Source organism: Urocampus carinirostris, chromosome 11 (genome assembly GCF_059441175.1).
Source record: "Urocampus carinirostris isolate Australia breed hairy pipefish chromosome 11, RoL_Ucar_1.0, whole genome shotgun sequence".
Lineage (NCBI taxonomy): Eukaryota > Metazoa > Chordata > Actinopteri > Syngnathiformes > Syngnathidae > Urocampus > Urocampus carinirostris.
In genome coordinates this window covers 28,520,652-28,545,831 of record NC_142359.1, presented here as the reverse complement: position 1 = coordinate 28,545,831, position 25,180 = coordinate 28,520,652, and the positions used below count along the sequence as shown (strand labels likewise).

The following is a 25,180-nucleotide window of genomic DNA, read 5'->3' as shown; positions in this document are numbered from 1 at the left end:
CTCAATTATCAACTTATTTGGGAATTTTGTTTATCCTAAATGTTATTGACCATAATTCATCGTGCTTTTAAGATGCAAATACCTTGTAAATAATTGAGTTAATATATTGATATTAATCTTTTACTTAATTTTTGTATTTGAAGTCTTTGTTATGCGTTCATCCGTAAGTGTCTTGTCTGATATTGTTCACAATCTTTTTATCCATAACGCGATTGTTCCAATTCATTTTCTTATGACATTTATTCTTCACAATCACACAGTGCATTGAAACACTCAAGACAATACAGTATTTTCCCTTCATTTTTTTTTACTTTATTTTATTGATGTACTTAATTAGGAGGAGGCAAGATTTTGGGAGGGGAAGCAGGAAAGGAAGAGGGCGGGTGTAACTCAACTCCAAAGTATTTAAAGACAAAACAAAACAAGTACATCCTTGTTTAAAGATCAAACCAAGTTATTGTGTTCCAACCAAACAAAACAATTTAGACTTTACAATTTTCAAAGCTCAAAACAAACCACGAGCAAAAAGAAAAAAAAACGGGAAGATATGCTGAACAAGAGTTGCAAAGATATTCATAATGCATATATATATATATATATATATATATATATACATATATCACTATTCTGATAACCTATCAATTCTAATACCCAATTTTTGACGACTATGTCATCCGTTATACATATTTGGCCACTGAAAACGGGTTCATATATGTGCCACATAATGTAGGTATTAAATGTGACTATGAACAAATGAAAAACTTAACCACATATCTACAATGGTTACATCAAAAACAAAATACAAGCTCTGCGGTATAATTTTCTTAAATCTTTCTCCGCGACACTATTTTACAGAATGAAATTAAATGCGCAGTAAACGCTTTTGGCATACTAAATTAAGGAGTTAAACCATTCAGAATCCCCAACTCAAAGTAGAATTTGGCCAAGCAGTTAAAACTTTACACTTTTCGTATACTTTCAATTATTGTAAAAAACGCCTCTTAGGGAGTGGAAAGTGGGTTAACACAACCACTCCATAGATTGGGGAGCGTCGGTCCGGAAGCGCTCTGCTTTTGAACCTCGCCGCCGCAAATCGAAAGGCTATATATATCGAAAGATGGCAAAAGGCGACCGATTGCGCAGTCAATGTCTCCTGCTGCGAACTTTCTCGTCAAGTTCACAAGGTGTTCATACGAAGATTACCCGAAGACAAAATATTTTCGTTTCAATTATTTATCTTTTAGGTCATGTAAAAAGTTTTTCCAAATTTCTTCTCTATAAAAATAGACGCTTTTTAAACCCACATCAAAGAGGTTTCTGCGCTCTTTGGCAAGGTACTTGCTTTTAAGAATTTTTTTGTCTTTTCATCCGTTAGACATTAAGCGCAGACAAAACCAACTTAAGAGTATGAAAACGAGCGCAAAAATAAACAGATCAGGGGTAAAATTAGCCGTGGCTAACCGAACGAACAAACAAATGCCGGGATGAAAACACAAAGCGGCTGTATAGCACGGAACAAAAAGTGCTAACGGAGAAGACAAAGGTGGTTGGCAACCTTTTAAGCTTTGTGGGTTTTGTTGGTCTTGAAGGAGACCTGTAGCACGCGGTCTCCGAGCCGGTAGCCGTTGAGGCTGCCGATGGCCACCGCCGCCTCATCGTAATTGGTCATGGTGACAAAACCAAAGCCTTTGCACTTGTTAGTGTTGAAGTCACGTATGACTTTGACGTTGGTGACGGCCCCAAAGGGCCCGAACATCTGCCACAGGATGCTCTCGTCGGCGTCGGGGGCCAGGTTGTAGACAAAGATGCACCAGCCGTTGCCGTGGCCAGGTATGTTGATGCCGGCCAGGCTGCTCACCCCGTCAATGGCCATGGCAGAGAACCTGCTTTGACACACCACAAGCACCGTATTGTCTTTAATTAATCCTTCAAAATATCTCAGCTGCAAAATAACGAATGGATAGAGCATTCTTAAAGGTTTTTCAGTGTAGCATTACAGAGCGTCAATTTAGGGTTGAAAGTAGTTCTGAATCAAAGTTATCACTTAAAAATACAAAGTAATGCCAACTAATACTTGTTGTACAAATTTGGAACGAATGTAATGAAGGGTTTTAACAATGAAAAAGTACCATATCTTTCAGACTAAGGCGCACACAAAAAAAACTCAAATTAGCCAGAAATATACTGTCGATAAAATTAGAAAAGCATAGTTGCAATACTGCATATGGTAGCTATCCTGCCTTTGAGAAGCCGGGTGGTGTGCGAGTGCACTCCTGCTGTTTAGGAAGTTAACTAGCCGCCTAGCTAATGAAAAAGGAGCTACTTCGGAGTGAGCGCAGCAGCACAGTGACCGTTCATGAATGGATTTTAGTGAGAAAACCTGATGTCATAAAATTTGTTCAATGAAATATTTTAATTTAAAATGTACTTATCATGCAACCCTAGCTCTTATGGAAGTTTTAATTCCATGCGCCGTATAAACAAAAAAATATATCACTGTAGGGATTAGGCCCCGAGTAACTCAACCCAAGGAACTACCCCTACGGCAAGTGACTGAGCTCTTCAGTAGTGTAATAAAAATTTGAACCCAAATCCCCCCCAACTGTACATTTGTGATCAAAAGATAGGTCATCTGCATCTGTGACATGTTCATGCCAGGAAATGTTTCACTGCATGTCCAAAATGAGATTAGCCTATTGCCCATCAGTTGACAAAATAAAAAAAACTTTTTTGAAAGGCATCAACGGGAACTTGAAAGGCAGTAAACTACTTTGCTTTAAAAGACGTGCAAGCGCTTCACTTCCCCTCTTGCTCTCCACACCAGAGGCCCTACCCAAGGAGACCTCAAACAAATGGGGTGCAGGCATAGGCCTGGATCAGGATAGCTGACCAGGGTCACAACAGAATCTCGAAGATGCGAGAGCCTGTGGTTCCAGCAATACATGTCGCCTAGACAAGGACAACCGCCGTAAAATCCACCGCCAAAAGGAAAAGGGACCTGACTTTCTTCATCTTGCTGTGACACCATTGGCTGCTAACAGCTCAACCAAAAAAAAAGCATGGCAGACTAAGCACTGATTTAGTTATACACGATTGTGGTCCAATAGTTTGTGTTTTGTTTGCTACGCCTGGCGTTCAATTTCCAGCCAGGCCAACGAAAAAAAGGCAGAGACAAATGTTTGCCTATTCATCCCTAGATTCTTTTTTTCTTTTCTGTTTCAAATCTTTACAACATGTGCACATGGGTGCCACGTCTAATCTCATTGTAGACAAGGTTCACTTTGTTGTGATGAACAACAAAAAAAGACAATTCCAATGCCAATTCAAAATAAAAAGTCTGCCTCTGTTGAACACACTTGAAGACACCCCCGCCCCAAAAATGAACAGAATCTCCAGAAAGCGTCACGTCAGATGAGTTGCTCCAGTTAGCCTTGTGCAAAACATCCACCGTGACAGGTGAGGCGAGAGCTTGTCTGACAAAGACTCAGAAAGGAGGGGTTGCGTCTTTTGTGAGCTTCGCTAGGCTACTGAAAGACGTCTGACGCAAGCGACCTGAAAAAGGGAACGGGGGCAGTCCAGCAGAGATCAAGGTGAGCTCGGGTGCACTTGTACAAGGCGCAACGAGTTGCAATCCAGGGAAAAGCGCAAAACTACCCAATCCTGACCAGTGTTAAGAGTAACGAGTTGATAACATTCTGTAACTCAGTTGTCGTTACTTCGCTAATGTTTAAAAATACTTTAATTGCAATGTTTTCTGCCCATTGACACTTCCTTCTCGGCTAATAAAGTAATAAACTGCCCTCATCCCGCCAGGATCGACATGGCGAGGCTGGGATGTTTATTACTACCAACAAAATGCAAATGACTACAGTCACCATGGAGAACGGAGCATGCAGATGCGCCATTTCTCCCTTTAGCCATTTGTCCCACTGTATATACCCGAATCCAAGCCACAATTAGAACTTTAAAATACAATAGTGTAATCAGGGGATGAGTTTATATCCACACATTTAATAGTGAATCACCAGGAGCAAATTATAGGTAGCATATGTGGAGGGGTCTTTTAGGAAAAGCGTGCTAAATTCTGATGTATTTATTGGTAAAATTTCACCAAATTGCAATACACCATGCCTGGAAAACAACTCTTGATATTACCCAGAAATTCAAATGCAAATATTACAGGGGTTTTGAGACCAATAAATGTGATATTAAGTGTCTCAACAGTTAGTTTGCAAGCTCTCACGGTTGCACAGGCCAAGAAATAAAAAAGCTTCTTTGCTTCCTCAGGTTAGTGTACACCGTCTATTCCAGGGGTGGCCAACCCGGTCCTCAAGAACCGCATGTCCTGCATGTTTTTGGAGTTTCTCTGTTCAAATACAGGTGATCCCAATCACCTGGGTCATAATCAAGCTCCCGCACAGCTTGCAAACAATCTTAAAATTTGCATCATCTGAGAAACCTCCAAAACATGCAGGACATGCGGCTCTTGAGGACCGGGTTGGCCACCCCTGGGACTCTATTCCATTTCTTTTAATATGTGGCTATTAATAAGCAGTCATAGGTCAGCCTCAATGAGAGTATTTGATCATTTGTAACTGGTTGCTTTCCAAGTAATGCACTACTTTTGGCTTCCAGTAATCTTAACTTTAAATGAACTAATTTATCTTTTTCAATGACGCGCCCAGCACCGTGTGTAAAAAAAGTCATGAGACAGGTTCGCTTGTCAAGAAAATGAATTAAACAGTCACTCGACCAAATAGAAAAACAGCACAAACCTTTTGACGCCATACGCCATGTTCAGCAGGTTGTCCAGCCTGAGAGACGGAGAAAAGCGCGTCAAAATTGCGTCCATGCTGACAGCGTGATGCCGACAATATATCACATGCAATTTAAATTTTGTTCGGATTTGTCCCCTAGTCGATACCCAATTATTCACGTGTTTTCAGCCAGTTTGAAGCAAATTTGTAAAGGAAAAAAAGTCTATGCAATGAACAAAAAACAGTTACTGGATGGCTTGACTTTATGTTAGTTTGCAAATACTATCACTCATTCTACTGATTGGGGCTGAGGTGTGCGCAACGAGTCTTAAGAGGCAGAAAAAATGAATGCCTCACTACTGTTTCTGATCAGCAGAGTTATTTGTTACATATTAACTGTATTAATATGAAAAAAAAAACGATTTTGAAAAAATACAAGTTAAATGAGAAGACCAACACTGAATAATACATTTTTAATATTTTTCAATGATTAAGCTACATCAATTTACTTTTTCAGAAACCTTCAGTGCTTTAAAACTGTATAAAGAGCTAAATACTAGTGAAAATTGAATAACGGGAAGGGTAGAAAATGTTCCTATTTGTAAATTTTTTTCTCACTAGGAGAAATTAGAAGCACCTATATAGGTTGAAAGTGGTTCTTAGAAAATGACAAAAAATGTGTTTGCTATCTCAAAAACACTAAAAAAACTTCGTGGCTCTTTGGTCTTTTGTAAACACTAGCCTTTGATTGTATGCATGAAACGTTTTTCATTGCCGAGCTTATATCAATTATTACTCTTGACCTTTTGGGTGTATAGACAATTCAACACAAACTACAAGGTTAAAAAAACGTAAGATACTCTGGTATGTAGATATTTGTACTGGAGATTCTTAGTCAATGAATTTAACCACATTCAAAATGTTGAACAACCTCTTAACAAATTGAAGTAACACTTGAATGTTTAGATGAGTGAGAACTATTGAAATGAGATGAACTAATGTAGATGAACGTGTGAGATGAGATCCAGTGGCAAATTGAGGAAAAAGTACAAGGCTCGAAATAGTTCTATTTTGCAAAAAAGTGATTTTATTTCCAACTTGCATATTTTAATTACATCAAATGCATCAACCTAAAAGCCTTAAAGGGACAATGCATTATTAGGCACCTCCTAATGTTGAACAATTAACTTTATAAAATAAAAATACATGATCATATAAAAAAAGTTATTGTATGTTGAGAAATTTTTATTTTACATGTCTTACCTGGAAGCAGCTGTCAAAATCCACCACCATCTTACTGCTAAGGATATCCAATAACCCCCAAATTCTCACAAGGTTGGCAAAAAAAAAATTGTCAAGAGTCTTTATAGATTGTATTTTCCCCTGTGCTTTTAGTACCGTATTTTCCGCACTATAAGGCGCACCCAAAAGTCTTATTTTTTTTCAAAAGCTGACCATGCGCCTTATATATGGCTCAATATTAAATTCGCAAGGTCTCGCAACTTACGCCGACTCGATTTTCCTCCGAACGTGGAGTAGTCTGCAGTGTATGCTGGGATTTATATACCGGCGTTTCATTGGCTAACCAATGTGTCAATCATCATTTGACTCGATCGCTATTGGCTAAAGTTATTCGGAGCCTTGGATACGCTAGAGGGCCAAAACAAACCCTGCAATTGACCGAAAAAGATGACTGAATAGCAAGCTTGCTAAACTTCGCCATGAAGAAACATGTTTCATTAGTCTGTATTTGAAAACATTTTACTCTCCTGGATTTACTACACTCACGGTTGTAAGAAGACCATGATTGCGTATCAATATTGAACGTGAGAACTTAGGTGAGTTATGCGGCTTTATATTTTCCCGGTGTCTTGTTTTAGAACGATCTTGATGTTGCTGTGATGAGTTGAGTGAATTAAACTCAATTCCAAGTGTTTATCGTCATATGCACAGTAAAGTTAGGAGCGAAAAAGAAAATAGAAAGTAAGGAATGGTTGGCATTTCTTGAATTCCAAGACTTTAACCTTCCGAATGATATTTGAAATGACGCATTTAAGTGACATCGTACGGACACCGCATCCGCACGTGTCTACGACACGTATTTGCTTCCTTGCAAGCTTTGGGAATGTTAAGGGGGTAATCAGTTTGACTGAATCATCTGACTGTTTTGTCGACGTTCCCATTGTAGCGCCTTATAATCCGGTGCGCCATATCTATGGAAGATATAGGGCCAAAAACTATTTTTGGGGGTGCGCCCTATAGTGCGGAAAATACGGTACTTGTTTTGATGCACAACACAAGGCCCCGACATCTCGCAGAAACAATACAGGGTCCTTTTAAGACTTATCAATATTTATTAGAATTAGGGAATGCGATTGTTGCAATCTGCCTTCCTACCCATTTTGCGAACAGGAATCATTTTTTATTGTCTTTACCCATTGCCAGCAGTGGGTTGGTCTGCCCTTACCGCCAACTTTAGGCAGACCATTTACTAGCTAAATGAGGCGATTAGTGTAGAACTGAGCTTTCGGCGTCTGATTCTCAGCTTTGCTATTCAAACACGTTTTGGTAAGTTGCCAAAAACCAAGCCAATTTCAAGCCTTGTACCATTTCAAATATGAATGATTTTGCGCTCATGTGGCAGTGCCCTCTTTACCTGAAGCGTTGTGCCTGCTGTGCGAGTGGTCCAGGGTACCTTCGATTGGGCGAGTGGTACAGCTGGGACAGCAGCGCCTGATTGGTCTTCTGGCTGGGGTTGTTAGCAAACTTGACCGTGATTGGTTCGGCGGCTCCGGGCGGCTTCTGACAGTGGAGACCTTTGATGGCCTCCTCGGCCTCCACTCGCCGGTCGAAGCGAATGAAGCCTACCCCTCTAGAAAGACCTGCGCGACATAACCAATTGGTAATTTTTTGTAGAGGTAAGATTTGGCCTTAGAAAAAGGTACGATTTGCTAGTTTACAACAAAATAGAGCAGGGTATAGGAAACTATGGCTCTTTTCATGAGTACATCTGGCTTTAAGATAAAACGAAGGCCATAGTAAACTTCTCTGCAATTTTACAATACAAATAACCTGGTTTGCAGTATTTTGTGACATTTTTTACAAAAGATCACTGCTAACACTTTTTGAAAAAAGAACTTGCAACAAAAGTAACAATTTTAAGAAACAACAAAAGGAGACATGCAAGCCACTGAATGTTTTTTAAAATGAAGCAGTCTGGTGAAACTAATTGAACAATTAATATATTCCAGACTATTCAGATATATTAGATTACGGCTTTGTCAGTAATCTTCAATTTTTAACAGGCAGAATGTTCTTTTTTCCCCCGATAAAAATCCCTGTAGCATTAAAAAAAATCAAAGAAGCTGGTATTATTCAGGAACCCTCAGTGTCCTTCAATTTCTATTTTAGCAAATGTGGGTTAAATTGACTTGAAAGAAAGTACACTAATATTTACATAATTGAAATATTTCAAAAAGAAATGGATTGAAAAAATCATTTAACCCAAAAAATTACTTGCTAAGGACATCTGATGTACAAAAATAAACATGATTCTTCCTTTATAAAACAGTCGTGAACAGAGATCTCAGGGGTCGTAGAGAACCTTTGCCATATGAGCTTTAAATGAAAATCATAGAATCCAGGTACAATATTTGAGAGGTTTTTAAGGTGTGTTAAAAAAATAGTATGTTTACAGATCAGTGACATGACGATGATAAAATGACACATAATTGCAATGCTGGGCTTTGCAAGTCTCCAGATGAAAGATGGAGTGTCGTGGCTTCACATGACAGTAGAAAAATAGCCGCATCCAAACACATCTCCCCGCAGCACAGGTCTCGCTCCAGTGGCGTAGAGCACTCGTGTCCTGGCTCCTTCAATCCTATTTCATATTCTACCCACTGCATGCATATTTATGAACTTCTCGGCTGGAAAATTACATTTTGGTATTTCGCACCGATACACCCGTGATGCATTTTGCAGTCCCCCGCTGTGTCATTTTTCTCGCTGATTCTTCAGGGGCAAAAAATGATAAAAAATAATGACGAAAAAACAAAAAAAGGTGCAGAGATCTCATTTGCAAATGGATGTACTCTCTGGTCTTTCTGAAGGAGACCAGAAGGAACGAGTGCCTACGTGCATTATTTTGTGACTGCCCAAAATGCGTGTCTTCTACTTGAGTCGCCCTGTGGCATGCACCGAGCTTGACAGCGAGCTGAAGCATAGTTTGAGTTTTTGCAGCCGTGCTCCTCCCACACGCAATCAACTAAAATGTAACCTTTTCAAAATTGCAAGTCGACCTAACACAGGTGTGGGCAGCCTGCAAGCCACAGGCAGCCCCATAAGGCTTTTTAAATCAGACCCGCCAAATGTTTAAGGATGAAAATATGTGTAAAATGGTTCAAAAGTACTACTAATAAAAATGTATCGATTTAATGCGTCTCATCTACAGTGTCCCCATCACTCAAATCGCTGGCAGCATTTTCGGGGCAAGCATTTCTTTAAATTAGGTATTTTTTATATCAAGATACAGTAATCCCTCGCTATATCAGGCTTTACTTTTCATGTCTTGTGTTCTGCGTTCTGACAGGCTCAACAGTCTCACTGCTCATTATATTGACAGTACAGTAGTTAAAAAAAAGTTTTAGTACTATTAATTATTAAATGTAAAAAAAGGTTTGCACTTTGGTTCCAGTGTATGATAGAGTATTTAATTGTGTAATTATTAAAAATAAAAAAATATAGTTTTGACTTAATGGATTTGCCAATCATGGATTCGTTTTTTGACTGAGCTAGTATTTTGTTTCTATGTGCCCTGTTGACTGGCTGGGAACTAGTTCAGGGCGTCTCCTGCCCACTGCCTAAAGATAGATGGAATGGCCTCGAGCACAACCCAAGACCCTAATGAGGATAAGCGGTGCGGAAAATGGATGGTGAGATGGATGGGATCTTTTCGGAACATAAATGAAAAAACGGGTAAAACTGTATTAAGAAAATTTTACGGAATAAGGTGAATTCTGAGCTAGCCCCATTTTTCTTATTAAAGACAGAAGTGGGTGACTGAATATTGAACACTATTTCCAATAATTAAACTGGGAATAACATAGTAACAACATAGTAATAAGATGAATATATATTTTGGAAATACATATCAAACTAGGTCCCCTTTGCTTAAAATAGTAACAAAAAAGTAGCTCTCAGCTTTGAAAAGGTTGGAAACCCTGTTATAGATTTACAAATGCACATTTTGTTCCTGTTAATTCGTAAATGCATATCGTTGCTGGTATTCTAGAGACGCATCATCATTTTTTTTTTATCTTTTTGCATGAACGGAATGTTTCCCAAAAAAGGACAGAAAATTAAATTCATCTTTCTGAAATAGCAACTTTATGAAAAAAATACTATGTACTTACAATTTGTTTTTCCTCATTCATTTCCAAATTATTTGACTTTATTGGCGGATGTAAAAAATATTTCTACTCCTGGACCTGCAAAATTTTTTATCCCGATTCTACTCGCCAAACGAAACGTTTGCCCACCCCTGACTTTATCCATCGATTTTGGAAGGCATACTGCAAAACCTCCAGTAAAATTTCGTAGGACTATTATCTACAAACATTACCAAAAGCATTAATTTTTCTAATATCAACTTATGAAAGTGACCCACTAAAAGATCGTGGCTTATTTTTTTAATTTTTATATATTTTTTAAGACCTCCCAACTCACCTGTTACCTGGTCCACTAGAATGCGCGAGGTGATGATACGGCCATACTGTGAGAAGAGCTGCTCCAGTTCCGCCTGAGTCATTGTCTTCGGTAAGCCACTCACGTACACATTTGCATCGCGGATGGAAGCGGAGCTCGGACGAGCATAGGACACCTAAGGGCAGACACTTTGCACATAAGCACTAGGGGATTCACATTTATGCCAGTATATTAATCTTCCCAGTTGCAAAACCACTTAAACATCAATTAAGATGGGCCACACAGCTGAGAAAATGAACACACTTCAAACATCACAGGCCTACATGGAAAAACTTGGTAGGTGCATTCTTGGGAAAAAAAAAAAAAAAAAAAACACACATTTGACTTTTGTCTTATTAAACCCCTTAACGTTCCTGTAAAATTTGCATAAAAATCACAATCCAAGATGTACCTAAAGTAAATCAAAGGCGGTTCTTGAACCATTTGGAGAATATCAACAGGTATGGGCTCTTTTGAAAGGTAAAACTTGGAAGTTTTGTCCCAAACTGAAATAATCACTGCAAGTGGCAATGCTGAGTAATCTGAGTTGAACCACACAGAAATAGTATTGTATTCTTGCCTGATTTTTGCAATTAAATGCCTGCAGATGATTGTAGCATGATATTAGCTTGAAAACAAGTGAGACAATAGCTTGGAGCCTTACCTGGTACCTTGTCAAATATGATTAATCTGAAAAATTACACATTGTACTTTACAGTTTTCAAAGGGTAGGTTTAGACATTACTGAAAGTGGCCATTTGGAGACAACCAGTTTACAGCACTAAAAACTTTGCAAATGTGTATTTTACCTTGGCAAATTTTTCGGACAATATGGAAGTTTTAAAAGGTTTGAATTCTCTTTCTAGAAGTCGATCAATGATTGTGCACGATAGCACGTAATAATGGTGGTAAAAAAAAAAAAAAAAACATGCATTAACCACCTTCATTTCCGGCTCTGATTTGATTACACCCCCAGTGTATGTGTCAATCATTTGATTTGGTTACTACTGGCTGAAGATATTTGGAACTACAGTAGGCGATCCCCGCCTGTATAGGCTAATGAGGGCCGTGGACCGTGAACTAAAGCTTTCTATTGGCTGAAAGCGGTGTCTGTCAAAAGGTCAGAGACTGACTACCACACAGTCTGAAGGACTGTTGCATAGAATGCTTTGCAATTTAGGTCAGAGATGTTTATTGATTTTATCGATAATTACAAAACCATTGCTTAAAGACAGTATTATTCGGGCATACCTTTAATTACTGTATACATTTCCAATATCATAAATCAAAGTATATGGTATATAAAAGGCATACTACGTTATAAGGCGCACTTTCAAATTTCTGGCCAATTGTTTTTTAGGTGTGACATATAGAAAAACTTTAAAAGCTTAGTTGCATTGTTGTGTAGAAATAATAATTTAATCTCCCCAAGCAGCGCATGGCAGGCGTGACGACTACAACTCCACCTGACTAATGCTAATGGCCGCCACCACCCCATGAATGCATGGCGGCGCTTGTACAGCTCATTGAAACCATAGAAACAGTTGTGCTCCACTTGTGTGCCCAGATTAACAATAAGCTTCCACTTTCCCTCAGCGCCGTGGGTTTTTCTCCATCCTTGTTATGGCGCCACTCCTGAATACTAAATGCGTTTGTGATGACATTCTACCTTGATGGTCTTGGTCTGAAGCCTCAAGCCGTTCAAGGTGTTGATGGCTTTTTCCGCATCCTTGGGTTCAACGTAGTTTACAAATCCGTATCCGAGGCTTTGCCCTGCAGGCGTAAATATATTAAATCACATTAGTACAGTTACACCATGTGATTTGTCAAGAAAAAAATTAGCATCACTTGTTCACCTTAATTTAAAATGTAAATGATTTTTTTAGCTTAGTGTTTCTCAACCTTTTTTGAGCATAGCGGTTTTTTTCCACTCAAAAGTCTTGATGCAGTCAGTCAAACCCATTCTACAGATTAGTGCCAGCATGTTTTTTTTGTCTTTAAATTATTATGTTGCCTTAGTTTAGTTTTAAGAATTAAAAAAAATGTTCCACAAGCAAACAATCTTCGCTCGTAATAAGTCTCAATAATGTTATTTTTGTAGAAGTAAAAATGTAAAACATGAAAATCATACTAAAAATATAGTAAAATTCAAAATGGCAGCAAAATCTTCAAGCTGAGCCATGATTATATATTATATAAAAAGCTTCATACAGTCAATCTTGGTGATTTCTTACTGAACAAAAAAAGTGCCTTCAAAAAAGGTTGGAAACACTGATTTATTCAAGTCAAATACTTAAATCCTCAATTTTTTACTGCTGAATGGTTAATAAAGCAATTTTGATCTTAACAATGAAAAATACAAGTCCAGGTATCAGTGAAAAAGAAAAAAATATGGTCTGTAAAAATCAGGTTCCGAATATTATTGTGAGAGATTGAAAGTTGATATTTTCAGCTTGGAGGTCAAATTTATTCATTCATATATTTGAATTATCCCCCCCTCCCCCAAGGAGCTTAGCATTTCTAATTTGGGGTAATTTCCTTGTTGCCCTTTTTAATCATGCATCCATTTTTCAATCGATATTTTTATTATTCAAGACAATTCAAAGTGCTTTCCAAGGTTGTGAAATGCATCGGCTATATACCATTCTGTTATTTTATGTCCATTGTTTTAAATACCTATTTTTCGCAATTGTCTTGAAAAACCTATGGAGTGTTTTCACAAGTATTGTTTAGAATTGTATTGTGACAACCCAAGCGCTGTCTTATAGGTGAACTTTTATTTCCAGCACAATTAAAATCCTGAAAACAATCCTTTTCTAAAATCAGGTTTACCCGTTATTTTATCTCTGATAAGTTTGCAGGACTCGATCTCTCCAATGCTGCCAAACAAGCTCTTGAGCTCGTCCTGGGCCATATTCTGGGGCAAGTAGTTAACGATCAGGTTGGTCTTGCTGTCCTCCAGGTTGGCCGATTCCACGGGCGAGGAGCAGTTGTTGGAGATGCTGGATGGCCCATTGATGCCGCTGTTGCACGTGGGCCCGTTGGACAGCTGCGTTTCCATGGCAGCTATCACCTGCTGAACGGGATGGAGGAGTCAAGAAAGGAGCGTGTCAAGAATTAAAGACCGCCACTGTAGGGTGATAAATAGTAGTTTGAAAAGTTAAAAAAAATATTGCTTGGCTGATTGTGTCTTGGATGCACTAAAGCGGAGTGCACTTTTTACAGTTCAGGTCGCTGATATGTGGCATTCTGGCCCACCTAAATTGAACGGCACTCTGTGGCCGCAACCCAATATCCAGAGTTGACTATTCCTGAGAGTGGTGTTGAGAGAGCAATTTCTTGTTGTGCCTAGCGACCCTCTTTTTTAACGTCATTTCCGCCTGAAATTCATTAAACTTGTGCAGCTTCTTTCCATTATCCCCATTTGCACACTACTATGAGTTGACACCAGCAGAGCATACTTTTGTCAGGCCTGGCGGCTTAGTCATTCAGTCCACTAAAAAGTCAACTGCACTTGTAAACAATCTATTATCTTTGATTGCATATTGCTGCGAATAGGAAGGCAGCTTTTTTTGTCATTATTTCTGCATAAAATGAACTGCAATTTTGCGGCATGGTACATTATCTGCAATCCCATACTGTGGACCCGCAGAAGTTCTGGCGAACATAAAATCAATTGCACTGTGGGTCGCGATCCATTTTCTTCAGGAGACTATTGCTAAAAGCAGGGGCTTGGGAGATCAAATGTGTAATGCATGGCAACAGAGCGCATGTTCAAAATGAGGGTCAGGGCGTTTAATCCCCAGATTTTTACATAACCCTGGTCCCAGTATGTTCCCACCCTTTCTTCTGTTCAGGACACTTAAACGTGCCATTTTGGCCACCTAAACGTGCCACTTTGGCCACCTAACCGGAACTGCGGCCGCGATCCTTAATCCCTAGTCAACTAATGCTGAGCAACGACCGAAAGAGCTGGCAGACCGCATGTAGAAAGGTATTGGCTACTTTACAGTTCTTTCTTATTTCACTGTGTATTCTGTTTTCCAATAACGTCTATGGGATTGCAGTATAAGAATGGCAGAGAAAAACATGAATGTGTAAGGCAAAAGACCAAAGGCGCGGCACACACCCCGTTCCAGGGCTCAGACGCCCACGTGCCACTTCGAAGAAGAGAAGCGACATCACACAGTCTGACTGCCATGATAGTGAGATGTTGTCTGAAAAATGCACACAGAATTATGTCAGATCAAAGCACAGAGTGCAGGCAACAATTGGCGGCCATCTCGAGCCATAACTGCCAAGTCGGCTTACCATTCAAATTGAGACAGTAGAAAAAAAACCACAAAGCTGCTGAAATGCAAAAGCTTGTTACGAGTTTAAAATGTTCAAGCAGCGGTTCGGAACCTTTTCTCGAGCAGAAGTTAATGCATGACAATATTCTCGCAGCCCGGCCATGTAGATAATAATAAATAATGATATAAAAACAGTAATAAGCCTAAAGGCACTCTGAACTAAAAAACGACCACTTGGGATGTAGAAGGAATAGGAAAAGTATTGGATTTATCTGATCTTCATTTCTTCGCAGTAACATGTTGAATTTGTGGGGCCCTGTTTGAAATCATTTATTGACGTTAACTATTAACGACAAAATTTACATTTTGAGCATGAGATCAAATCTAATGCCTTTTGCCATGTCATCTACATCCCTAGTTTTTCTAGGTTAGAATATGGTGCTTCTACCATATTAATCGACTGATAAATCATTGCTCAAACACTGTAATATAAGACCATAAAACCTCGTGAATAACACACACCCAAATTTTGAGCTCTTTTGTGGGTTAAACTGTGCATTATATACAGTACAAGTAAAAAATATGCAAAATTATTTTCTAAAATAAGGCGAGTCTTTTTGTGCAACCTGGAACCCGTCCGTGGCCTGGTGGTTGCTGACCACTGTTCGAGTGGCCAATTCAAAGTGCGGCTGTAAATCCAATTGAGATTCTGTAGTGTAACCTTAAAAGGGAAGTTCATGTGAAGAATACCTTTAAATAAGGAAGATTTGAAACAACTTTGCAAAGAAGAGTGGGCCAAAATTCCTCCACAGGGTTATGAAAGACTACCAATAATCGTGAACGTTTGATTTGTTATCGCTGCCTAACTCGCTATTAGGTGCAGGGAGCAATAACTTTTTCGTATAGGCACAAAAAAAAAAAAAAATAATAATAATAATAATAAAATACAATAATAATAATAATAATAATAATAATAAAACTAAAATCTTCATTGAATCAACATTTCAAAAAAAACTTATGCTTTTAATGGGGTTGTCTGTGTGATATTAAAATTAGTTTGATAATCTGAAAACAAACTGTAAAATATTCAAACAAAACATCAGGATGGTGAAAAATACTTTTTTACCCCACTGTATGTGTAAGTGGGCCGATTATGGGCACCGACATTTGGGAATTTGACGGTTATCGATATCTGCATTTTATATTATTCGAGGGGCTGATTATTTCAGGGTTCTTACAGCGTAAGCCAAGTTCAATTCAGGACATTAATAATTTTCTAATGCCTTTTGAAATCAAATATAAGAAAGTTGATAAAAAATTTAGTTAAAGAACACATCAATTAGAGGCAATTTGAAACTGTCTTTTTTATAAAATCACATTTGGATCCAGTTGAAAACTTTCCATCTGAAAAACTATCCGAGGTTTTAGACATGGAAAACCATAAATGTGAGATTGTCACAAAATTTAAACAGTGAAATAGTAAAACAATACAATTGATAAATGCTACTAAATCTTTTCAGTTCAAACAAATGTAAAGCTGATGTGTTCACATTTTTCAGACTTTGAAAAATTGGATTAAGACATTTTAAATCAATTAAGGCCTTATTTTTAGAATAATAATTTTAATGCCTTAATAATTTAAGGATCCGCGGAAACCCTGTATTTAGGCTCAGATACAGCCGAGCCTCTCTCTCCATTTCCCCTGCCTTCCTTTTCACACGCTAACCACCCCACGCCTTCTAATTAGATAGGCAAACGGGGGCAGAGCCACAGAAGTGGGAAGAATAACTTTAAAGGCAAGCAAATAAAGGCAACACCACTAACATCTGAGTTGACATGCCAATGAATCAAGACCGTTAAGATTTTTAAAAATCTATGGTAGAAAATTTGTGTGTGTGTGTGTGTGTTATTAAGAAATAGCGTAAAAAGTGTAATCTTTTTAAAGCAAGCAAGTTCAGATGGAGACTTATTTCAGCTCTTTATTAACACATTTTTGAATCAAGCATGTGTGTGATCGACAGAACATAAACACGCTTAAGTAGGCTGAATGATGAGCCGTTACCATAGCATTAGTTCATCAATCAGGCCCTAAAATTGGATGGCCACACTTAATTTTATAAAAATTAAAAAAAATTGGGGAGCTATTTAAGTTTTTATGTAGCCTTCATACGGGTCGCAGCTGAAAATATTAAATTTAAGACTACAAAATAAGGACTTTCATTAACTGAATGAGATGCAGTGCTGTCTAGTTGATGAAAATTTGATGTTCAGACCATTTTTTTCTAGCAAATTCGGTGCACCTGACAGCAATCCAATTATGTTTATTCATAAAGCATAATCTTGGCGATCGGTTGTCAGCATTTCTCCCAACAATTGCCACCTTAACAGATAAGAGATTGTTGGCATGGTTGCCATCAAAAAACAAAAGGCAACAAAAAAAAAAAAAAACCTGTCTCGAGAAGCAGATTCCCTTCAATCTGCGTCCCGCGTATATTCCACCTTCTATTCTTGCCGCAAAAGCACAAACATTGGCCACCGTCCCGCTTGCAAGCACAAATATTTCATTAAATGAATAAACACTTGGATGGGATCTTGGCGATTGATGGCAGAGAATTATGCCAGGGTTTTTCAACCAGTGTGCCGTGAGACCTCGTTTTGCTATTATATTATTTTCTTGGCTAATGAAAAACAAAGGTTAGAACATAGTAAAAAATATGTTACACCTGCAGATCATTTAAGTATAATTTCTGTATTACAGAAAAATATATAAAATAATTTATTTTGATGAAGCAGTTGGATTGAACATCAACAATAAAATGAGGAAAAATGTTGCACATAATTTTGCTGATTTCAATTGATGTTTTTTGACTAAAATGAAGCTAAAAGTTGGAAAGTCTATTCAACAGGTAGATTATTTTTGCTCATTTCAAGTATTTTGGTTGTTTTGTTTTTCTTAAAAACAAAGATGAAAAATGAGTTAAAGTGAAAAAACATTTTCATATAGTAATAAAAAGAATGAATAACCTCTGACTTCCTGAGCCGTGGTAACCACAAAAACTTGATACTGTTTATTTGAACAATATGATAATTGGAGCGTTAAAGACCCACTGTAAAATTTGACCAATAGATGTCGCTGTATTGCAACTGAAAAACAGACCAAGTGACCAGACCGCACAATTTCCCTCATTTTTTTGTCCAGTGTTACAACGTTTTCGTTTTTGAGGGGGGTTGTAGCACCAAGATGGTGGACAACTATTCTGGCTCACGTCTGGAGTATTGAAAACTTCTCTGACATGTATAGAAAAAAAAAAAAAAAAACATTTTCATATGCTACTTCATGTATTTATTATTCAAAACAATTACTTTTTTAACCACTATGAGCCGCTAGATAATACACTGTACTTTTATATGAAACGAAACTGTCAAGTACAGGCAATTAGTGTGATGTAATGAAATTGACAAATGGAATTTGGAAAAAAAAAAATAGTTTCTGGAGTAAACCCTGGTGTGTGTATACAGTGATCCCATCCATTTCAGTTTCACTAGTTCACCATTTTGCATTGTGCATGGTGCTCTGCAATCTGATTGGCTTAAAAGTCCCAAAGATAACAGTCACACGTTGTGAATAAATACATCGTTACAGTAGTTTTATTTGTAGAATGCTTGAGCCTGGTAAATGATTTTTTTTCTCTGATTTCTATGCATTTCACAGTATTTATCCGTACAGTTTAAAAGAAAGAAAAAAAAATAATAATAATGTCTCAGATTTCTCCTATTACAGGCTTATTTTGAAATAGGGCTGCAATTAGTCAATGTTGTAGAAAAAATGATAAGTAGTCGAGAATGAATTTTATTGTTGACCATTTTCGTCAGACATGTTTTTCAAACAGAGGCATCTCTGCATGAATACACAGTAATCTCTGCTGAGAGTCGCTGATGCGCAATAGTGTCTCTGTCTCGAGCGGTAACAAACATGCATAAATGTCTGTGTCAACATAGAATACACATACCAAACTTCTGAAGTTGGGGAGAATTTTAGCCTGGATATAGCGAATAAAAATACTACTTGCAAATTTACTAACACAGACTGTGCATATATTGGTAGTATCTCTGACAAACATCTAAAGGACAAAACGAACAGTTGAATGAAATTTCAGTAAGATTCAAATAACATTCAAAGCAATACAGTTTTGATGGCATGCATAGTACATTCTTTACGCGTATAATTTTCTATACGTGCTTGAGTGTTATGCCAGACCATGCACGAAACAGAATTGAAATCAAATGCATGCAGTCCGAAGAACAGCAGTTGTTAACGAAATCAAACAGTTTTAAACCGTTACATACTTGTTACAAATTTTGCAGTGAACCACTCAATGTACCTCAAAAATGCACATCATATTTGTTTTATTTACTGTCCCAAATGAGCCTGTTGCACCAAATGCAATATTGCACAACCCTTACAATACCAACGGTATCACGATAACACTGTATGTAACATCCCACATGCCGACATTTCTTGTGTAAATACCATGTAAATTATAACTATAGCCTTATCCCCCTTGTCTTATAACTTTATCTTCTCTGTTCCTTTATCTTCTTGCTCATACCTCACTATGAATGTGTAAAACTGGAGTGTCATGCCCAATTTCGTTGTCACAATATGTTAGCCTATTTGTAACAATGACAATAAAGGTATATTCTATTCTATTCCTTTATCTTCTTGGCTCATACCTCACTATGAATGTGTAAAACTGGAGTGTCATGCCCAATTTCGTTGTCACAATATGTTAACCCATTTTGTAACAATGACAATAAAGGTATATTCTATTCTATTCTGGGTTTACAGGGATAAAAAAGGTTTATCTGATTTAAATTTGTTAATAAAATGCCTGTCCTAAATTGGACAGAGGTTTAAAAATTGGTGTATTCTCTACTGACCGAGCATTGTGTCTAATGCGTTTTAGGGAGCATTTTTATTTTTGTACAAATTTAAAGTTCAATAAAGATGTATTTTTACAGAACCGATGTTATTGTGTTATCATTTTCACATAATTAAATCAACCTTATGCTAAATTCAAGAAAACAGTAATTATCCGATTCATATTCTGAATAGTTGACTACAGTAATAGCTCTACTTGTGAATGTGTCTACATACAAAAAAAAATCAGGTTACAAAGTACCTGAAAGGGAAACTAATGCCTCGAGCATGCTCTTCGTGTCAATGTCACAATTGGGAGTTCAAAGACGAGGATGTGGAGGGGTTCCGGCAAGGAGGCTGGTAGGAAGACGCAGGTATAGTTCAAATAGCCCAAATGAAAGACATTTTAGCAAATCTCCATGAAGTGTCGAAATTTGTGGAAAGGAATAATTCGGAAAAATACTTAACAGGTCGGGCTTTAGTTCATTATGTCTGCCCAGCGCATTTCTGACAGATTGACAAAAGCCGGAAAAAGCAGACGCCATTGGATCAGTTTTTCAAGAAATGCGGGGCAAATAATTAATATTTTTATTATTTCTTGTATTCATTTTTTCTGTTATGTGCCTCTTGTTTTATGTTTATTGAGCTGTAATGTAGTTCTAACATGTAATTGTTACATGTTACGATGCTCTTATGAAATAAATACACTGCACTTTTGCAGGGCTTTGAACGGATTTGAACATTTACATTCAAAATGCATCTCTACTTACAAAGTATTCATGTAAGGATGCTTCTCCCAGAACAAATTAAATTTGTAAGTACTTTATTGTTTGTTGCAGCCTTATTTTAGAAACTAAACGCTTAGGGATCACCGTAATGCACGTTTTCCACAAGCCTCGTCCGCTAATAGTCATGCTCTTGTTTGTAAACATTTAAGCTCGGTAGCGGGGCGTTTGTGACTAAGCGGCGAACTCGTTAAAGCGCGACCTGGAGGCAAACTGTGAGCTCAGCGTGCGCTGATGCGACCCAGCACTTTTTGCAAGGGAGGCACGAATCCTCCGCCGAGGACGCTATTGACAGAATGTGCGTGACGAACTGCCGCACGGCATGTGTGTCCTTGAAAAAGGGGGAGAGGGGAAAGATGAAGCAGGAGAAAAAGACCTACAAGTGATGACCGAAAATAGCCTCATGGTGCTGCAGCACTTGCAGCCAAGATATGACTTATTGGGTTATACTACGTGGCTCGTACTGCTACTTCTCTTGATATGTTGAGACTCAACTGACAACTGGGAATATATCAAGATGAACAATGAATTCAAGATAACGACTCAGGATCTAATTAAATGCCTTTATAGGGACAGTGTGTAATATTTGACCACTAGATGTTGATGAATGGTGTAATGCAGGGGTCTGCAATGTGGTGCCGACTAAGGACAGCTTAGGTGCCCATGGACCGGTTCTGAAAATAACAGTGCTGGGTTGTTGATATTTAGTAATAATTATTCTAGTGGTTGAGTATTTAATAAATGCACATCAAACTGTGTGTGCTATGCCCCAACGAGGAAAAAAAGGATTAGCTCCAAAAATGGTGGAGACCCGAGTTGCAGTGCATCAAAAAACAAGTGCCAAGATGCACAAGTAACAATACAAACTAGGGGGCCTCGGTGACAAAAATGCCCAGTCTTTACGAGGTTTATGGGTCCGCGTAGCAAAAAATGTCAGCTCCCGTTAGGTGGGGCTCTTGTGTAAAATGACGCTTAATTCTTCACCCACAAGTATTTTTAAAAATTGATACGTATGTGATTGTTCATGTATTTTTGATTTTAATTCAAAAGACTTCTGTTTTTTAATTAGACTTTTTCTTACCACGAGGTGGCACTAAATATACTAACTGTCCCATCTAAAGTTTGGCAAAATGTTAACGCTCGAATTTACACACCTCTAACATGTATTAGTCACATTACATTAAGCTTAAACGGTGTTTATATTAAATAATTTCTTGCAAATCATGGAGAGGATTGCTTTGCAAATAAAGACATTTCACATTTTAATAAAACTGCAACGTATCATTTCGATAACATCTGTACATGCATACACAAGGCCTACTTCTCTGCATCAGGGCAACAGACACACGGACTAGAAAACGAGAGCAACTATGAGATCCGTTGACAAGCATTCAAGGACGGAACCTTGCACTAAAGCGTTGACATTTCAAAGTACAAAAAACATTGAATATCACACAACAAACCCCCACACATTTTCATACCTCCTACTGCCTCTCGTCTTAAATGTCGGAGAAAAACCACCAGAAACATTTAAACATACTTCAGCTACAATTGCATAGCTATAATTACAAAAATTACCTGCATGTTTTGCCTCTCAACTCCATCTTTAAAACAGAGTCTACAAATATTTCTACAACGGTGTGTTTTATTTAGCTTATTTTGTTTGACCTGATTGAACAATTTGTAAAGCCCTCGATTTGCAGCGATGGTTGTTTAAACAGCTAAAGTTAGTAATTTACTTATAATCAGAAATGAGTGGGAAAAAAAAATAAATAAATAAATATATATATATATATATATATATATATATATTTGTAATACAGATTGAATTACACACCAAAAAACACAGAGCAAGTTGCATTACCATTGACCAGTCTTGTTAAAAACCCATTATGCATTAATCATTTACCTTACATTAGCTACCAGTCAACGTAGGTTAAATCTTATAATTGTCACAAAGATGTTCCCATGTTTTGACCTATTTTTGTATGTGAACTTTTTTTATATTTCTTTTAAATTGGTTTGACTGCTCAGTCGTTGGAACTGAGCACTACTGCAGGAGTCAACTTTTTACCTATTGGTGCGAAGGGCTACCAATTTGATACATTTCTTAAAACTTACCTGGTGCCCACAGGCACCACATTGGAGACCCCTGCACTACAGTACGAGGTCGTGCTCTGGCATTTAACTTTAGCAATATGTGAAGCGCCATCGAGTGTTCAAACAGGGGCACTACACATATGCATTTCTTAACGTTACTTTGATTACTGTCCTGATATTGGTGTTTCATATGTAGTCTGCCAAAACAGCCCTCCTCCTCCCAAGTCCTCACAGATAAAATATGAAATTTTGAGTTTGCTGCGGGCTCGGTCCCTCAAATCATGTTAACTGGTTGGGTTCCAGCAGGGTTTAATAAACGCTAGCCGAGGCTGAGCTGGATTATTGAGTCCCGATTTTACCTCTAATTCAGAGCATGATTTGCAATTCACCATTTTATTGCATGCACCAAGCACGTTAAACCCTTTCCTGTCCACGCGATGGCGTAGTAGAGTAGAGGAGACCTTAAGTGTGCGAAGTATTTCCCTGCACGGTTAGACTGCTTTACGGGGCTACATTTAGTCGTCATTACATTCAAGCGCACATTAAAATATTTAGTATTTTGATACAAATTCCATTAATATTGGGGGTATTAATGGTCGTTTGGGTACATGTTTTATTCATATTTTAGGCTTTTAGGGATGCATGGGAACAAATACATCTACTTAATAGCATGGGAGGAAGTGGGGTTTACTCGAACAGATTACGGTCGAGTACACAGCTCTAACAACAGATAACAATTTCGTTTGATGTACTTTAATAGATTTCCAGTAATCCCGTTTTTGAGAGGAAAAGGGGCTTTAAGATATGTCAAAATCTAAGAACTAAACGACGAAAACATTAAGTTATCGCGAGTATAAAAACTCAGATGCACGAAGCTAATTAGATGGCTGTCAAACACCTGCGAACACTCCTGCGACTAAGCAAAAAGAGCAACTTTAGAATTCAGAAAAGGCAAACAATGACATTTTTTACAGCACAATAACTCGCATTTCTTTTTTTTCACCGCTAACATTAAATGCACGAATATGCAGTTTTTAAAAGACACTGCCCCTCCCACTTTCTCTAAATTACAATAATATATTTTCTACAATTAGACTTCAATTGAAAAATTATTATCGTGGGGAGAGAAAATGTGTTAAACATTTGAAGCGCGCATATATGAACGTGGTCAGTGGGCGAGCCTTGTTGCAAATGGACGCCGGCCTCTAGGCTCACGGCTAACATCGCTACTGAAAAGATTCAGCGGAATTCTCCACATGAAATTCCACCAACTCTTTTATATGCACTGATTTGACACTTGCACGCGAAATGGTGTCTTACCGTTAAGTGTTGAAGCGACGTAGCGTGTTAAGAGTTACTCTCATTCAACTTTGCAGTCTTCGTGCAGGCGAAAGGGGGGCGGTGCGCGTTCGCGGCTGACCTAAGTAAACTAATCAGGCCATTGACCAATCAAAACGGACGCAGCGTTGACCCCGGAAATTGAATAACTACTTGATTGGCAGCAGGTGTATACAATGGGCGACGTTGAAAAATAAACGATTTAAAATTACAACAAAAACAACCGATAAAAAGGTGATTTATACTACAGCCGAATTTGCATCTGTGATTTACAACAATTTGGTTGATACAAACACTCAAATCAGACGTTTTACATAAAACGGCGCAAGTGTATACAATGAACTATTAAAATGATCAAAATGGCTAAAAAGTCTAAAATGACAGAAGTGAAAATTGATAGAGCTGGTTTAATCTAGTCTGGATTCTTTGTTAATTTGTGATCCATCGGCAATTTGGTTGTTGGAAAAATGCACCTAAAGCAGACCTTTGTCCAGACACGCAAGTGTATACGATGGCAACATTTAAAACATGATTAAAATGTCTAATTTAAAAGTCTTCAATGACAAAAGTTGCCATTGCAATGTGGCTGAATTTAATTTGCTAATGAATCACAAAATAATGTACTGTATAGTCAATCTGGTGACTAAAAAAGGCACCCAAAGCAGATGTTTGTCAGAAAACTCGCAATAACAAAAACTATCAGTGCCGTATTTGAACAGAAAATTCAGAACCTAAAGTCCACGAAGATGTTAAGCAAATTTCCATGCACTCCCATTCTTTCTTCTGAACAACGAACCATAAACGCACCACGCGGCGTTCACATGCAACCAAAAACGGTCCGCTGTTCTCACAGACACAATACAACGTGCAAATAATATTTTCAGCTTACCGTTTTTATAAACCAAAGTTACGGACGTCCAAATAAGTAGCCAACGTTGTTCGTTTTTGTTTTTTTAAAGTTCAAACATAAAAGCACAAACGACATAAAATGAGGATGGAGAAATAATATTTATTAAATCATAACACAAATAACCCGGTGGGGGGGGGGAGAGGGAGGGGTGCACATAAAAAAAAGAAAAGGGAACCAAAGTAAAAAAAAAAAAACGGGAGCAACCCTGGCTTGTGCCTGCCTCTTGCTTTTTACAGGTGGGCACCACAAATAGACGGCATCACTGATTGCCAAGCGGGCGCACAGAGGAGCACGTCTTTGAAAAAGAACATAGTCCTGCCGGGAAATTTATT

General features: G+C 38.0%; 1 protein-coding gene across 9 annotated transcripts; it reads right to left on the bottom strand.

Moving 5' to 3' along the window:
* Positions 1 to 287: 287 nt before the first annotated feature.
* On the bottom strand, positions 288 to 25,180 carry elavl2 (ELAV like RNA binding protein 2). Of its 9 annotated transcripts, none has more exons than XM_088346645.1 (9): positions 24,828 to 25,180; positions 19,978 to 20,072; positions 14,632 to 14,719; positions 13,335 to 13,578; positions 12,172 to 12,275; positions 10,485 to 10,638; positions 7,414 to 7,639; positions 4,776 to 4,814; positions 288 to 1,886 (listed from the first exon to the last, which is right to left on the bottom strand). In XM_088346645.1, exons 3-9 carry the CDS (start codon positions 14,701 to 14,703, stop codon positions 1,559 to 1,561), a joined length of 1,167 nt encoding a protein of 388 aa, XP_088202771.1. In that variant the 5' UTR covers positions 14,704 to 14,719; positions 19,978 to 20,072; positions 24,828 to 25,180; the 3' UTR covers positions 288 to 1,558. The 9 variants fall into 9 exon arrangements, with proteins under 9 accessions (XP_088202771.1, XP_088202775.1, XP_088202776.1 ...); XM_088346649.1 differs by having other exon boundaries at positions 13,335 to 13,575; positions 24,828 to 25,177; XM_088346650.1 differs by lacking the exon at positions 19,978 to 20,072 and having other exon boundaries at positions 7,453 to 7,639.

Excerpts from the sequence above, each read along its gene's own strand:
- elavl2 (XM_088346645.1), bottom strand. The coding sequence starts at position 14,703 with ATGGCAGTCAGACTGTGTGATGTCGCTTCTCTTCTTCGAAGTGGCACG. Across the intron at positions 7,640-10,484 it reads TCTAGTGGACCAGGTAACAG|GTCTTTCTAGAGGGGTAGGC; the intron begins GTGAGTTGGGAG and ends TATGTCGCGCAG. Across the intron at positions 4,815-7,413 it reads CAGCAGGCACAACGCTTCAG|GCTGGACAACCTGCTGAACA; the intron begins GTAAAGAGGGCA and ends TCCGTCTCTCAG.